The sequence below is a fragment of the Bos taurus genome, chromosome 6, assembly GCF_002263795.3.
Source record: "Bos taurus isolate L1 Dominette 01449 registration number 42190680 breed Hereford chromosome 6, ARS-UCD2.0, whole genome shotgun sequence".
NCBI classification, from domain to species: Eukaryota; Metazoa; Chordata; class Mammalia; order Artiodactyla; family Bovidae; genus Bos; species Bos taurus.
The window spans coordinates 113,456,297-113,472,435 of NC_037333.1; the positions used below are offsets into that span (position 1 = coordinate 113,456,297).

At 49.6% G+C, this 16,139-nt stretch overlaps 1 protein-coding gene and 1 long non-coding RNA gene across 8 annotated transcripts in view; one reads left to right on the forward strand and one right to left on the reverse strand.

Annotated features, from left to right (window-relative positions):
• TBC1D14 (TBC1 domain family member 14) overlaps window positions 1-16,139 on the forward strand; it is a 108,721-nt gene that overhangs the window by 60,210 nt on the left and 32,372 nt on the right. For 6 of the 7 annotated variants that reach the window (XR_009494802.1, XM_005208346.5, XM_024993439.2 and 3 more), the window contains 2 exon segments: window positions 12,748-12,866; window positions 14,764-14,846. Coding sequence is in view for 6 of the 7 variants with exons in the window: in XM_005208346.5 (XP_005208403.1) it covers window positions 12,748-12,866; window positions 14,764-14,846 (202 nt within the window). In the remaining variant the exon portion in view is untranslated. 7 annotated transcript variants of the gene reach the window in all.
• On the reverse strand, window positions 1,557-5,713 carry LOC107132587 (uncharacterized). Its single transcript, XR_001500548.3, has 2 exons — window positions 5,396-5,713; window positions 1,557-3,575 (listed from the first exon to the last, which is right to left on the reverse strand). It is a non-coding gene; the product is annotated as an uncharacterized lncRNA (long non-coding RNA).

The following is a 16,139-nucleotide window of genomic DNA, read 5'->3' on the forward strand; positions in this document are numbered from 1 at the left end:
TGACCCTTCTGAGGGCGGTGTAGTCAGCAAGCGGTCACGTGGGACTTGGAGAAACCTCAGATTTGAGAGGAGTAGGGCTCTGAGCTTTAAGTTTCCTCTAAACTGTCCTTTAAATTACTAGTCTGAGTTGCACTCAGAATGTCGCTTTGCATCTTGTCAGCAACCCACTCCAGTGTTCTTGCCTGGAGAATCCCAGGGACGGGGGAGCCTGGTGGGCTGCCGTCTGTGGGGTCGCACGGAGTCGGACACGACTGAAGCGACTTAGCAGCAGCAGCAGCAGCAGCGTGTGGAAGCCCTTCAGGTGGAGTTTTCTCTTTGCCACTGGAAACTCCATTGTTGTTGTTCAGTCGCTCAGTCGTGTCCGACTCTTTGCGACCCCATGGACGCAGCAGGCCAGGCTTCCCTGTCCTTCACTCTCTCCTGGAGTTTGCTCAGACCCATGTCCACTGAGTCAGTGATGCCATCCAACCGTCTCACCCTCTGTTGCCCCTTCTCTTGCCCTCAGTCTTTCCCACTCCGTGGTATCCTTGAGTTAACAGGCAAGTGTTACATTTGTTCCTTGATCCTGTGCCCGTGTCTGATAGTTAGTGTGGCCTTAGGACCACGGAGGGGGCACGACTGTGGTAAACTGAAGTCGTAGTTCGAAGGCCGTGCACCAGGGGAGTTGATAGGAAGAGGCTTTGGAGCCAGACTGCCCTGGTTGGAATTGCGCCCTGGCCCTGACCAGCTGTCACTTAACTGGGAAGGTCCTCAGAGCCTCAGCTGCTCCGTCTGGGAAAAGAGGGGGTGGGGAGAGGGTGCAGACGGTACCTATGCTCGTTTCTTGCTGCTCCTCAATAAATCACCACCAGAGTTGGTGACTTAATACAGATTTATCCTCCTATAGTTAGGAGGTCAGAAATCTGAAATGAATCTTCCAGGCTGAAATCAAAGTGTAGGCAGGGCTGGTCCCCTTAGAGACCCCGCAAGAGAACCTGTGCCTCCTGTCCCGGGCTCTGTCAGCTGCTGGCCTTCCTCGGCTGGTGGCTGCAGCGCTGCAGTTGTTTCCTTCAGCGCGTTGCCTTCCCCTGCTTCCATCTTCACATCCTCCTCTGCTTCGATCTTCTGAGGACACTTGGGGTTATTTTGGGCCCACCCAGATAATGAAGGATAATCTCCCCATCTCAGGGCCCATGACGTTAGTCCCGCCTGCAGTCCCTTCTACCACCTAAGCTAACAGTCACAGGTCCCCGGGATTGACATGGCGTGTCTGGGGCCATCCCTCCGCCTAGCACAGGACTGACTCACCTCGTGGTTGAGGGGGCTGAATAAGACGCGTCCCGTCTTAGCTCAGATGCTCCCTCCTAGGTGGCGTCTTCTAAGCGGTTCTCCCTGGCCACCCTGTCTGAAGGCCCATCCTCTGCCAGAGCGCTGTTTTCTGCAGCGCTCTTCTCCGTCGTAAACTCTTGGGCACTTGCTGTTGCCTCTTTAGTGCCTGCCTCTCGACCCCTCCCAGAATATGAATCACGAAGCTTAGGAGCAGAGCTTGTTTGCTTTTCAGTCACTTTCTCCCCAGGGCCTAGAACAGTACCTGGCTTTATTGGATGGTTAATACAAATTTGTTAATGGATGAAAGTGAAAGTCACTCAGGTATGCCCACTCCTTGGGACCCCATGGACTCTACAGTCTATGGAATTCTCCAGGCCAGAATACTGGAGTGGGCACCCATTCCCTTCTCCAGGGGATCTTCCCAACCTAGGGATCGAACTCACGTCTCCCACATTGTAGGAGGATTCTTTACTGTCTGAGCCACAAGGGAAGCCTGTTAAATGGATGAATGAATTTCAAAATTTCAAAGCACGCCACTTTGTAGACTTTCTTCTTATCTCTATGACATCATAGACATTTCCCCATATCATTAAGTATTCTCCCATGATCTCGTTTCTACGCACTAAGTTACGGCCTTTGTGTAGCCGTATCTCCGTTTATTTAACCAGTTTTCCTCAACTGGGCACTGGAGCCGGCGCTTTCCTGTGAAACCCAGTGGTCTGTGGCAAGGCGGGGTTTTGTCAGCAGTGTGTTAGGGTGCTGCATGGAACACATCACCCAGTCTCACCTCCTTGAACTCAAAGGGTGGAGACCACCATGTTGTAGGTTAATCAATAAGGAAATAAATCCAGTGTGCTGGTAGCCTGGGAATGAGCTCTGGCTAACTCAGAAACTTCAGGAGGCAGAATTCTTTACAGGTGAATTAAGATGAAAGTCAAATATAATGCCATACTGAGATAGAGTAGAGGCTCTGTTGACTTCTTCTTTTTAAGTTTAAAATTTTAGTAAATTCAGCCTGTCCTCACCTGGTATATAGTTAAAACTTTATAAATGGTACTCGGATGTAAAACATGTGGTAGGAACTGTTGTTAAAGTAACTTGCAGGTTACGACCTGCCAGAGGAGATCAGCAGTGTGTTTTTGGTAAGCATATCTTAACATGTGCGTCTCATATTTAATTCAGTGAGCCTGTAGGCTCACCATGGACTAGATGTTGGTAAGAGAGGCTGAGAACCCCGCCTGTCTTTGAGACCAGAAGGAGCTCTCTTCCTGTCTCAGGACTTATTTCTGGAAGGACACAGTAACTCCTCAGGCTGGGTCGGCTGCCTCTCCTGGGGCTCTTGGATCCCCCTGATTCCTCTCCGTCACAGGACCGAGCACCCGCAGAGTGGTAATCGTCTGTTTGCTGGTCTGTGAGGGACGTGAGGACAGGAGCCTTGGTCATCTTTAGTCCTAGGGCCAAGCACCGTGAGTGCTTCTGGGAGAGACGAAAAGACGGACGGGAGAATGGCGGAGTCCACACGGGCCGCGTGTCTCCTCTGTGCTGGGGGCTCTGGTCGTCTTCAGTGGTGGAGAGACAACAGCCAGTCCCCACCCTCAGAGGTTTCCGAGTCTCCTGAGGGAAATAAGTACTAATCAGACAGTCATGTAATTACAAGGTGTGATTAAGTGCTGTGAGGAAACAGAACCTGATGCGAGGAGGGAGGCGAACAGGGCCTTGCTGTAGTTTGCAGGGGAGGGGAGAGAGTCTTTCTGCAGGGAAAGTGTTTAAGATGAGCTCTGAAGATGAGGTCGGCCTTCGTACTGGTTTAGTCCCCTTGTGAAGAAAAACCTTAAACCTAGAGAAGGGTTCAAGGAAGAATTTAATGAGGAACAGCCGTATATCATGCTCCGCTTAGACTGAACAGTTGTTGACGTTTTGCCGTATTCATTTCATCCTGCCTTTCTAGTTTTAAAAAATGGAATCACTTGAAAGTGACTTGCAGGTATCATGACATTGTACCCCTAAATACAGCACCATTCAGTGCTCTACACAACCATGAAGCTGTCATCAGGCTTTAAAAAATCATCAGTGATTTCCACCACAGCAGCTGGCCGCGACCACGTTCAGCCGACGTTCATGACCAGATCGTGCTTGCTTTCTCTAGTTGCGCCGCACTGTTCTTGGTGAACCAGCATCCAGCCAGGTTTGTGTACTGACCTCAGTTGTTGGTCACTTCATTCTCTTCATGGAAAACAGTTACTCTACCATTCTCTGATGACATTTACCTTTTTTAAAAAAATGATCATGGGTTAAAGATTCATTTAACACATTGAGGAGATGTGTGAAATGAAGCAGTAAGATGGAAAATTATTCCAAAGACATCTGAGGAAGTAGATAGTTATAGACATAAAACCAAACAAGGAATTAGAAGATTGCTAGGTTAGGTTTAAATAAATGAATAGGGTAAGAAAACATCACCTCTGGAGTTAAGTTTTAGGTTGGACATAAATGTGCAACTTAGTACGTCACTTCACAGTTTCTGGGCTCTAATCGAGTGGTAGGTAGCACAGGCTTATCTCCTAGAGGATTAAAAACTTCAGGCAGGCTTGTTAAAAACATCCAGGTATAAATTGAAGAGACACTTCTCCCCCATGCATTTGTCTTACTTCCAGATTTTGAGTAAGTTTTGTAAACAAGGCTTTCCTTAATCCTTCCAGCCAGAATCAGCCTCTCCCTTTTTATCCTATTACTTTTAACAAATGGCTTTATTGTGGTATGATTATCATACCATCAGATTCACTCAGTGTGCATGTTCATGATTTCTTAATAAACTTAAACAGTTACGCAACAGTCACTACAATCCAGATGTAGAATATTTTCATCACTCGAGAAAGTTCCCTCATGCCTATTTGCAGTGGATCTCTGCTTCCACCTCCAGCTCCACGTGAACAGTGATTTGCTTTATGTGGAGAGATTTGCTTATCAAAGACATTTCATATAAATGGAATGATGCGCATTACCTTTCGCTGCCTTTCAGCCCGCGGTGCCCTGAGGCTCGCCCACGTGCTGTCCGTGTGCAGCATGTATCAGTGCCCCTGTTCACTGCTGGAGGTGCTGTGTATCCCGTCCTCACTTAGTGCTTTCTTTTGGTGTTGGGCTACAATGAATAATGCTGCTGTGCATATTTGCTAGCAAGACGTTTTGTGGATGTATTTTTTATTTCTTTTGGATAGATTCCTACAAGTGTGGTGGTGGTGGTGGTGGTTTAGCCGCTCAGATGTGTCGGTGTGTATTGAACTGTATATATAAGACACTGCTGGGTTCTTTCTAAAATGGCTGCAACTGCCAGCGACTTATGAAAATTTCTTGTTGCTGTCTGACTTCTCAACCGCAGCTTGATGGACACTGTAGGTTTCTGAGTGAAGTTTCTAGTGGTAACTTGGTAATGCTATTATTATTCAGAAAGTCAGCTGGGGAAAGCCTCCTTCCATGGTCTGAGGAGTTGGGAGTTTCCATCACGAAAGCAGGGTCTGTGCTGTCTCAGACCCAGAGCTCAGCCTGTGAACATTGGACCCATGGGCTGACCAGCAATCATTTTGACCTCACGGCAGATTTTAAGACTTAAAGCACTGAGGTATGATCTGCAGACAGTGGAATGCTCTCCTCTGAAGCGTACTATTCAATTAGTTTTGAGAATGCTTATCAAGATAGTAATTCTGTCACCCGGGTGATACATTCCGCCCCTTCCCAGCCAGTCCCCCAGAAGGTGTCACTCGCCAGGTTTCTACTGTTACCTTTGTGTGCAGCCTGACGTTTTAATTGAACTGATATTGTTGTGGAAAACGTTTGAACCGTAGTACAGTAAAGACCCTGATGCTGGGAAAGACTGAAGGCGGGAGAAGGGGACGACAGAGGATGAGATGGCTAGATGGCATCACCGACTCGATGGACAGGAGTCTGAGTAGACTCCGGGAGTTGGTGATGGACAGGGAGGCCTGGCGTGCTGCAGTCCATGGGGTCGCAGAGTGGGACACGACTGAGCGACTGAACTGAACAGTACAAAGAAGAGAAGAAAATAGCCATCACCCCACTCCCCGGAGGTTACCAGTGTTACTATTTTTATGCAGTTCCTTCTGGTAGCATACGCTTCTCCTTTTCAAAAGTCTCACAGAGCAGAGGTCTGCGCATGCTGCCGGGCGCTGTGCCGCTGGCCTTCGGAGGGAGCGTTTTGCAGCGTGGTGTCTGTGCTCAGCGCGCCGAGTCACTCGCTCAGTGCTGGCAGCACTCAGGCCCGGTTGTATCGGGTCAGGTATCCCGCATCTAGAACCCCCAGCCCGCGTGGGCACGCCCCGAGGGGTCCTGAGGGCGCCGCGTGACCCTCCTGCCTGGCCGGCGGTGCAGGGACCCTAGCGGGCCCGGAGACCCGGTGTCCTCCCCCCGCCCCAGCCCCGCCCCAGCTCCCAGGTCCTCGGTGAGCCAGGCCTGACGCGCCGAACCCGAGCTGCGGATTGGCTGCGTGGCGTCTGCGCGCGATTGAGCGGCCTGCCGCCCCCGCCCGCCCGCCCGTCCGCCGGAGCCGCCGGAGCCGCCGCCCCGAGGTCCCGCCGCGGAGCCCCGTTCGCCCGCTCGGGCATGGAGCCGCCGGCCGCGCGCCTCTGAGCCCCGCGGCGTTCATGGTGAGTGGGGCCGGGCCCGCGCACGCCCCTCCGGGGGACCCGCCGGCCCGGCCCCGGCCGGAGGCCCCCGCGTGGTTGCACCCGTGTCCATGTGTGGGCGCTCCACGCATCTTATCTGCTCCAGCGAGCTGCAGCTTGCATGCGGGCCGCGTTGCTGCGCCTTCCTCAACTGCCGTGCTTTGTCTGCGGTGCCCTGGAAAGGGTTGAGTTTTAACGGGTACCGTGGGAGACCGTAAAAGAGAGCACCGGCGCGTCATGATTCTCATCACCCACAAGGGGATTGCAAGCCGGTGTTGAGATTGAGGACAGGCCAGGCACCCCTCTTAGAGGCCTGAGTGGGGGAAGCCTTTGTACGGGGATCGGGGCTGTATTCCCCCCTTTTCCTCCCACTGTTCGCTCCACGTGCAAATAAAAGTGGTCAGACGGCAACAGTAAGCAGGCTTGTTAAAACCCATAGTTCAGATTTATTCCATTTCATTCACCAGTCCACAGAGGCACGTCTGTGTTCTACATGTTTTGGAAGGACTATGACAGGCCTCCTGAGAGTTGTTTCCCAAATGCCAGCATTTCCGGTAACCTAGAGGATGCTTTCTGGGGAAAAGACTGGTAAGTAGGTGAAAGAGGTGGAGTAGGAGGGGCCCCTCAGAGGATCCCGGGGTCCCTCTTACTGTGAGGTCAAACCTCGTTGGTCACAGAGCACTGTCGTTTCGGAAGTCCCAGTGTTTGTAAGACCTGTTCAGGCTACTCCTACCCGCTGAAAATGGCAAAACAAAACCCGTCTCGTGTCCCACATTCCAACTCTATGCTCACCCCTCCCCAGAAGTTGCTCGTGACAAAGGGCAAAGCGTAAAGCCCGCTGCAGTGTTCTGGGTGCTTGACATTCAGCTGGTCTTCAGTGCAGCCTTATTAAGCACCCCTCTTAGCGGGGAAATACTGTGAGAAATAATTTTGTAGTAACAGTGACAGTAACACTCCCTGGCATTTTTTGGACCCCTGCTATGGCTGTGTGTTAGGTTGATTCATTCCCTTTGAATAGATGGAGAAACAGGCTTGGAGACCTGAAGAAACACGCTCAAGGTCGCGCTGCTGGTTCAGACCCAGGCCTGCTGCCCACTCCAGTGCCTCTCCGGAAGGGGCCTCGCCTGTGCCCAGGCGGTGGCCGTGGTGTCGCTCTTGTTGGCTCGGGGCAGTTTTCTAATAGGTGCCAGGTAGTGACCTGCTGTGCTTTTATTCTAGACATGCCTCTGAAACCTTCTGGTTGTTTTAAAAGCTCATCTTCATGCTGTAACCAGTTGAGTCCAAGGCGTAAGCACAGGTGTTAACTGATGGCCCTCTCTGCTTATAGCTGGGGTAGATTTCAGGAAGCCAGGGGGCTTCTATTGCCGCGTTGGGGCGTAAATGGCTGCCTTTTACCGCACTCTTCAGTGCTGGGAGTAACAGTGATGCCTGTCTGGTCATCCTCCCAGGAATTCCTCCTTTTCACTGTTTGGGAATCTTGATCATTTCCTCTTAGGCAAATGTCTGTTGAGGCAGACTTTTTTTGTCGTTTCTTCTTTAACCAGCAGAGTAAACACAATTTCGGAGTCTCATGCGCTGTTCTCATCCTTAGCGCTGTTCCGATCGTGCACAGGAGGAAGACCTTGCCGTTGGATGTATTTAACGGGCTCGTCGCACCCCGGGCTGTTGACTCTCTGGCTCTACACCAAGTCTGGCTCTTCCTTTTTTTTCTCTCTCCTTTGCTCTCAGCCTGTCCCATTGCTTCCAGGTAGCTCGTTATTGAGACCGTAAAATCTGGAACAGAACTTTGACTCAGCATCATTCCCGGTTTAAGGTGCTCATGCTCCCCCTGCAGAGAGGCCTGCTGAGCGTCGTCTCTTGGCTGCTCTCGTGCTGTCAGGATGCCTGGTCCTCGTGGCTTCTAGCCTGGCTCCCCCATCCTCTGTCTGCTGAGATAGCCCCTTTAGGAAATGCTTTCTCTGCCTCTCTGCAGCCTTCGGTGTCCTGTCCTTGGGGCTCCAGCAGCTGTGGCTTGCCCTCTCACGGCGTGTTTTATTATCTGCCCTGGCCTCGCAGCCTCTGCTGGCATCTTCCTGCCCCAGCCAGAATGAGCCCTTCAGGCCTGGGGTCTGCCCGTCCCCTTCACACATGAGGGGGCGTCGAGGCCCTACTGTGTGGCGTCAAGGCCCTACTCAGCTGCCTGGGCTCCCTGCCTGCTTACCTGCTTACTGCTTTTTTCCTGACCTTTTCCTGGGTTATCAGACACGCCCCACACTGGGGCCCTGGTTGTGTACGCTAGGTTTTTGGGGGTGGGGTACAGTAGGTTTTGTTTCTTGTCTCTCTCTGGTGTTGGTCTTTCCTTCCCAGCAGCATACAAGGTAAACCACTCCAGGCGGGGACTGTAACCTGTTCTAAATGAGTGGCTTGCAAACCTGGTTTGGCACAACCCCCGACTCCTATCCCTGGGTCAGACAGTTTGGGTTGAGACTCAGTGCTATCAAAAGGCACAGCTATAACTAGGCATAGAGCTGAAACACACTCTCCTTACTGTTTGCGCCCTGGTTTTTTTTTTTTTTTTAATTGTTTGATTTAAAAAATGCTGTCATGACCAGTTAAACTGATTTGCCCCTAGAACTTTGAAGAACCCCGTTCTAAATTCCCTCGGGTTATACAGGGTGTTGGAATCTGTAGCCGTTCCTTGAATGGATGTTTTATCCTCATTAGTCGGTAGGACTTCAGATGAGCACAGCAATGAATGGCATTGTTACTTGGTTTAAACCAGGAAACTTTGAAACTTGATCCTGTAAGAGCCCCAGGAGGAGAAGAAACTTTAGAACGGTGACTTGGATTGAGGCAGGGACGACCCTGTCGTTTGCCTGGCACACGGAAAGGGCTCATTCTTTATGGGCAGCCATTGCACGTATGTCCATCATCTCATCATCACAGGAGTCTTCACAGTCGCTCCTTTTCGTGGCTAAGAGAGAAGCAAGATGATTTGCTTCAGGTCAGAGCCAGGACTTAGAACTGAGTCTTTCTGCTTCCAAATCCCCAGCTCTTGCCACATCACATGCTGACCTCAATGTTGATAAACTCATAGCTGAAAGTTGTTTTTTTCCTGAGAGTGACTTGTCCTCTCTCTTGTTCCTGATGCTGGTTTGGAAGATGAGCTTCCGGTTTGGAAGATGAGCTTACTGTTGATGTCTCTAGGTAACAGTGTGAGAACTAGGTTTGGAGTAGGACCTGTTAACCATCTCCAGAGCTGTTCGTATTCTGAAATGCCGTTTAGAATGTTGAAGAGGCTTTCCCTGGGATTGCAAGCGTGGACGGGACAGGCCTATTTTTTTAATCATGCAGTGCAGTATGTGGTTAAATCATAAGTATTTGCCTTGCGTCTGCACTTAATTGGCTGTTACAGGTTTGTGTCATAGTCGAAAGCTTCGTTTAGACTGCATGTGAATGACTGAGTTGCTTCTGGCCCAGGCAGTCTGCGGTGGGCTGTGTGGCTGCAGAGCCTGGGCGCTCCTGCTCGTCTCCTCTATCCCCTCCTGATCGCCACCCCTGCAGGTCCTGTCTCTCAGGGTCGGGGGGTGGTGTGAGCCGGGGAGTTGAGCCAGTGTGTAAAGCCCTTGGAAGGCACGTGGCTCGTTACAGCTGTGCTGCGTTTTATCATCTGTGATGGAGCCTTTGAGCTCCCACTGAAGAGACCGATCTTTTAAAGATCACAAATCAAGGCATTTAATTAACGTTACAACTCCTTTTCATATCTGTGCTCTCTGCAGACTTTGCAGGGCTCCTTGATTGTTGTTTGGCCAGCCTTCCTGGAGCATCCCTCTGCCCGGGGGCTGTGCTGGCTCTTCACAGTCTCTCCCGACTCCGAGACAGCCCCCTCTGCCAGGTGCTGTTACCCTGTTTGCAGATGTGGAAGTGAGGCACCGGCAGGCTAGGCTGTGCTTCGCCGAAGGTTGAGGCTGGTTCTCGGTGGATCTGAATTTGCTGCCGGGCCTTTCTGGCCCCAGAGACCACACTTGACTCAAATGGGCCCTGGGCCCTTCCCTCCACGGCTGCACACCTGTGTGAATGTATCCACAGGGGAGTTCGGGCCTGCGTAGAGGGCTGGAGAGGAGAGTCCTACAGGCTCAGCACCTGGCTGGCTGTGCGTGGGGGCAAGTCACTTCACTCTCAACCTTAAGGGCTCTGCTGGTAAAACACGGTGACACCTGCCGTAGAGATTGTCACGGAGATAAAGTGCACAGAAGCAAGTGGCAATGGGCATCCACATTCTGGGGCATCTAACTTGGGTCTCGGCTTCTTTGGCCTTGGCATGTAGTTCATCAGACCAGGGTCAGCAGATGAGTAGCCCTTTACAGGGTGTTCATTAACAATGCTCGTTAAAACGCAACATGTCTCAGAACCTTTCTGAGCACAGCTCTAGGTAGTTTTCCTATAAAGTTCAAGGTTCTGCATCAGGTGCTACGTATGACACTCCCTCATAGCTGTTTATTACCGTGTTAAGTTGCAGCTGAGTGCCTGGCACATGGAGGTGCCCAAGTATATTAATGGCTGAACACGAGTCCATTTTCCCAGCTTTGGGTAAGTGGAGGTCATTTTAGATTTTCATGGAACTGTTTTACATCGGGACGACTCACTGGAAAAGACCCTGATGCTGGGAAAGATTGAGGGCAGGAGGAGAAGGGGGCAACAGAGGATGAGATGGCTGGATGGCATCACTGACACAGTGGACATGGGTTTGAGCAAGCTCCGGGAGATGGTGGAGGACAGGGAAGCCTCATGTGCTGCAGACCAGGGGGTCTCAAAGAGTCAGACATGGCTCAGCAACTGAACAGCAGCAACGAACAATGCTGCGCCGTCTAACCCTGTGCATCCAGTTGTACAGAAACTGCCCCTCCCACCTGCTTCTTGGTGCACACCCTTCTCACAGCCTGTGGGTTCTGAGGAAGTAGTTTTTCCTTTAAACTTTTTAGAAACCTCAACAGGCTTTTCTGTCTGACAGAATAATTGCTAGCCAAAGAATTTTACCAGTAACAGGCCATTAACAACTAGAGTTAATAGAACTCACTTAGCAGTTCATCACTTTCCACTCCTGATACTGCTTTGGTTGCGTCTGGCGTGCTCACTTAAATCTTAGGCCAACTGCTCTGATGTTTATCTACTTTCCCAGCTAGGTGGCCTTCCCTTAAGGGAGAGTCCTGAGAGCCTTGTCTGTAATAGACAACAAGAAAATGCTGGGTTTTATTTTTGAGAAGGCTAAGGGCACAGAAACTAAACTAACTAGGAATACATCTTGTTTGTGCTTTACATGAAGTATTTTCTTAAAAGGCTTTGTGTACAATTAAAATGTGTATATTTTCCTACAGGTGTCCATTGTGACTTCCAGAGATATAGCCTTAAAAAAAAATTTGTCCTGAGGAATTTATTCAGTGTTTTTCCAGGTGACCTCTATACACTGAGGTTATTAGGTCCCCACTAGACCCAGTGGCACCCCACTCCAGTGCTCTTGCCTGGGAAATCCCGTGGTCGGAGGAGCCTGGTGGGCTGCAGTCCATGGGGTCGCTAAGAGTCGGACACGACTGAGCGACTTCACTTTCACTTTTCACTTTCATGCATTGGACAAGGAAATGGCCACCCACTCCAGTGTTCTTGCCTAGAGAATCCCAGGGACGGGGGAGCCTGGTGGGCTGTCGTCTCTGAGGTCTCACAGAGTCGGACACGACTGAAGCGACTTAGCAGCAGCAAAGGTACAGAGGAGGAAGGCATGGCAACCCACTGCACTGTTCTTGCCTGGAGAATCCCATGGACAGAGGAGCCCAGCAGGCTGCAATCCATAGGGTCACAGAGAGTCAGTGTGACTCAGTTACTTAGCATGTGCCCACGCACGCAAGGATATACACATACATGTGTGTGTGCACACACATAATTTTAGAAACTGGACTCTTTGGTCCAAGTTATTTGGCTCCCCTGAACTCTGCTGGTTGGGTGTTTGGAATGTGGGTCACCAGGTGTGACTGAGGTTTTGTGGTTGCAGTTCACAAGACAGATTAGTGACCCGGAGGTGCGGAGGCTGCTCCAAGATTTCCAGGGCATAGCACAATTATTCATGTACCAATTGGCATTGATGGCTTCATACATAGGTGTTAAAGAATTTCTTTTTTTGATGTTTCTGGTTTAAGAAAATGAAACAGCTTTAAGCACCTGCAAGCAAAAACTTTTTAACTCCTTCCTCATTTTGGAAAATATTTGAAAAGTTAACAAAAATCGATAAAACGCAGTGGAATAAATGGAAATGCATTAGAAATTAAGGATGGGAGTGGGAGATGAAGCCGGGGGTTCAGAGGAGTGCCAGAATTGGCTGTCACTCTGACTCTGAGCTTCCTGGTGGGCACTGCAGCAATCATTTAAATTTACCGTGTCCAGAAAACAGAGTGCACGCCTCTTACCTGGAAGATACATAGACCTGAGTCCATGTTTGTGGTCCCTCCGAGGGGCAGCTGGAGTGATGAGATCTTCAGTGACTTCCTACCCGTGCCGAAAGCCCACGGGCCCTGTGAAGTGATGGCCTGAACTGCAGAGCTGTAGGAACCCTTTTGTTGGCAGTTTTTCCTTCTAAAGAGCAAGAGATATTTTCAAGGTGTCATCCTCAAAGTCAACTTAAAGGACTTGACAATTTCGTAACAAAACAGCTTTCTTACTTTGAGAAGGGCTTTGTAACCTCAGAGTTACAAAGTTACAGCCAGGCCTGGAGTTATCCCTGGTCTCTTTGTCCTAGGAATATGAAGACAAGGCTGGACGACCTAGCAAGCCTCCCTCTCCGAAGCAGAATGTGAGGAAGAATCTTGACTTTGAGCCTCTCTCCACCACCGCACTCATCCTGGAGGACAGGCCAGCGTGAGTCTGACCGAGAGTCTGTAGAGAGTTTGTTCTGGGGGATCAGTCCGCTTGCTGGTCACCATTTCATTAGCAAAGGACTGGGTCCTGAGGGAGAGAACACGTTAGCACAACACTTGCTAAAAGCACGGGCTCCTCCCCGTCCCTGTGCTGGTGTGCGTTCTGTGTTATAGCACGACTGACTTGGAAACGTTTCATGTAACGTAGAAGTGGGTTTTTTTAATTAATTACTTTTTATTTGTGGCTCTGCTGGGTCTTCATTGCTGCTCAGGCTTTCTTCCCTGGACGTGGAGAGCAGAAGCTCTTCTCTCGTTGCAGGATGCGGGCTTCTCGCTGCGGTGACTTCTCTCGTTGCGGCTCCTGGGCTCTAGAGCACAGACCCAGTAGCTGTGGCACAGAGGGGTGGCTGCTCCGTGGCATGTGGGTCTTCCCTGGATCAGGGGTTGAACCCGAGTCTCCTGCATTGGCAGGCAGATTCTTTACCACCGAGCCACCAAGGAAGCCCTAACCTAGAAGTTTTAACCCGGATTTTCCGTTAAGTGACTTTAATTTAGCATGTCTAAACACTTGCAGAACTGTTATTATAGACTGGCTTGTAACTGTAAAAAACAGCAGAGCGAACACCCTGCAGAGGGTGTTCCGGAGGCGCCCTAGACAGTGGCAGGACGGTGCCTGCATTCGCCTGCTGCTTCTCTGGGACGTGCTGCAGTAAACGGGCTGGCTGGGCCTAGCAAGGGTCTTCCCCTCCAACCTCTGGTTTGCCTCGAACTGACGAGGAGATCGGTTTTGGTGACTGGCCTGCGGATCGTGTTTGGAGACCCTAGTTAGATAAAGGGATTGATCCATCGTACCAGGCCAGAGCTTATCTCTAGTTAAGCGTCAGGTTTCCATAGAACCCTGTTTTTGAGCAGAAAGATTCCACAGCTTTTTTTTTTTTTTTTAAATCTTAAGAGAGATTGCAAAACGCTGAGCTAGAATTTCTAAGGTCCCTGCCAACCCTGACATTTAAAATTGATGAAGTCTGAAGAAGCAATGTGTGTCTTCCAATGTTAATTTTTGGTCATTGGACATTGTGGATGTATGGGTAGATGGGAAGAGAAACTCAGACACGGCGGACTCACAGGTAGGTAGGGACTTAGGGACTGTGGGTAACAGCTGCCACCCTGTGAAGCTCAGCCCTTGAGGCACTGCCTGAGACGCGAGCTGTTGCCCTGCAGTACAGACGGTCGTTCAGCGTAGCGCGGGGGGCGCGGGGGACACTGCGAGGCACACAGCCAGCAGACATGGCCGCCCGCCCGGTTCTCCAGGGCCAGCAGAGTCACCAGCACGTTTCGGAAAGATAACGTGCCTTTTATTATTTTAACCAGAATTAGAAGATGCCCACCACATTTAGGTGTTTAGAATTGCTGTATGAGTCTATGTGTGTGTGTATGTATATATATAGATATACATATGAGACAGGTGAACCGCACAGCTAGTGTGAAACTTGCACACTGAAAAACAGGCCAGGGAGTAGATTCGTGCATATACGTAATATACACCATTGGAGTACTTCACGGGTGACTGCTGACAGTGATTAGTGCATGTGGTCAAATCAGTTTCTTTGGAGACCTGGGGTGAAAAAAGACACTGAAAGATTTAAGTGTTTATCTCTGTTGGATTTGTGGGTAATTGCTAATTTCTTCTTTTTGCTAACCTTCAGATTTCAAGTTTTTAAAAATGAGCTTTATTTTACTTTTGTAAAAAAAATATATTTTTCGGTTTTAAAAGAGCTGTGTCTTTATCATCTAACAAAGGTAGTTTTCGTCTTTGAGCTTCTCATTTTTTAGTAAATGATGTTCCAAGTTTCTCTTTAATATTTAAAATGGTGGAAAAATCTTTTTTTTTCCCTATCAAGAAATCTCCCAGCGAAGCCAGCTGAAGAAGCTCAGAAACACAGGCAGCAGTATGAAGAAATGGTGGTTCAGGCCAAAAAACGAGGTAATGGAATCCACATGTGTTTGGTTGTGTAGGGCAGCACAAGACTGTGTCTTCCTAGGTATTTTCTCTTTACATTTTGAAGCTTTAGAACCTGAACTTTGGTGAATGCCTTTAATATTTTGAAATTTATAATTTTTCATCAGAAATATACATTGCTGCCAACTGTTCATCCCTGGTAACTTTATTCGAGGTGATACTTGGGATTTTTGTGAGGGGAGAGCCTGCGTGGGATGAATGTACTAGGGTGGGCATAGCTTTAGCTCGCGGGGATGGGGAGGCGGCTCTCTGCCCTCCGTGGGCTCAGTTCTCTTCACTTAGAAGGAGGTGCGTTGGGACTTGTTAAAGTGCCGCGTGACACCTCAAAACCCTATGACTCTTAGATGGTTAAGAAGTGTATATGATAAAACGACATGGTCTGCCCATGCAACAGAATACTGTTCAACCTTAAAAAGGAATGACGTTCTGACACGTGCTACAACATGAAGCTTGAAGACATTGTTCTAAGTGAAATAAACCAGACACAAAAAGATAAATTCTGTACGATCCCACCTATGTGAGGCGTCTGTTGGGTTGGCCAGAGTTCCAACAGAAAAACCCAAATGAGCTGCTTTGGCCAACCCAATAGAAAAGTCAGATTCACAGACACAGAAATTAGACTGGAGGTTGCCAGGGGCTGGGGAGCGGGAAAGGGGTGGCATGGGAAGGGGGTGTTTCGTGGGGACAGAGTTCCAGTTTGGAAGGTGGCTATGATGGTTGCGTAACAGTGTGAATGTACTTCATGCCACTGAACTGCACACTCAACGGGGATAAAGTGGTACATTTTATGTTTTGTGTATTTTATCCCCCAAAAGGTAAATGTAAATGAAAAAGCGTGGTCTTTCTCAAGGTTGCTGTTATACACTATGAGTTATTCTTAAGCTGTGAGAGGCGAGGTTGCAGGTGCCGTTGGAAAGGGGACTGGCGGAAGGAGCTCAGAGCTTCTGGTCTGTTAGTGTCTGGTCTCCCAGCTGGGGTGGTAATTTCGGGTTTGTCTGTTTTGTGATTGTTTTGTCTTGTTCTTGTCTGAGTACTTTTCTGTATACATGTTATACGATACATGTGTTACAAAAAGCTGACTGCATGGTAAGTAACACCTAAGGTCTAGACTTCTAAGCTGTGAGATGCACTGGGTCAGGCCTTAAACACTGCTGTGCTTCAGTGCTGTCTTCCTGGTATTTCTGCAGCCTGACTCTTTGAGAAGAGTCACCCAGCCAGGAATCAGTGGCTATCAGCTAACAGATGTTTTCCTCTTCT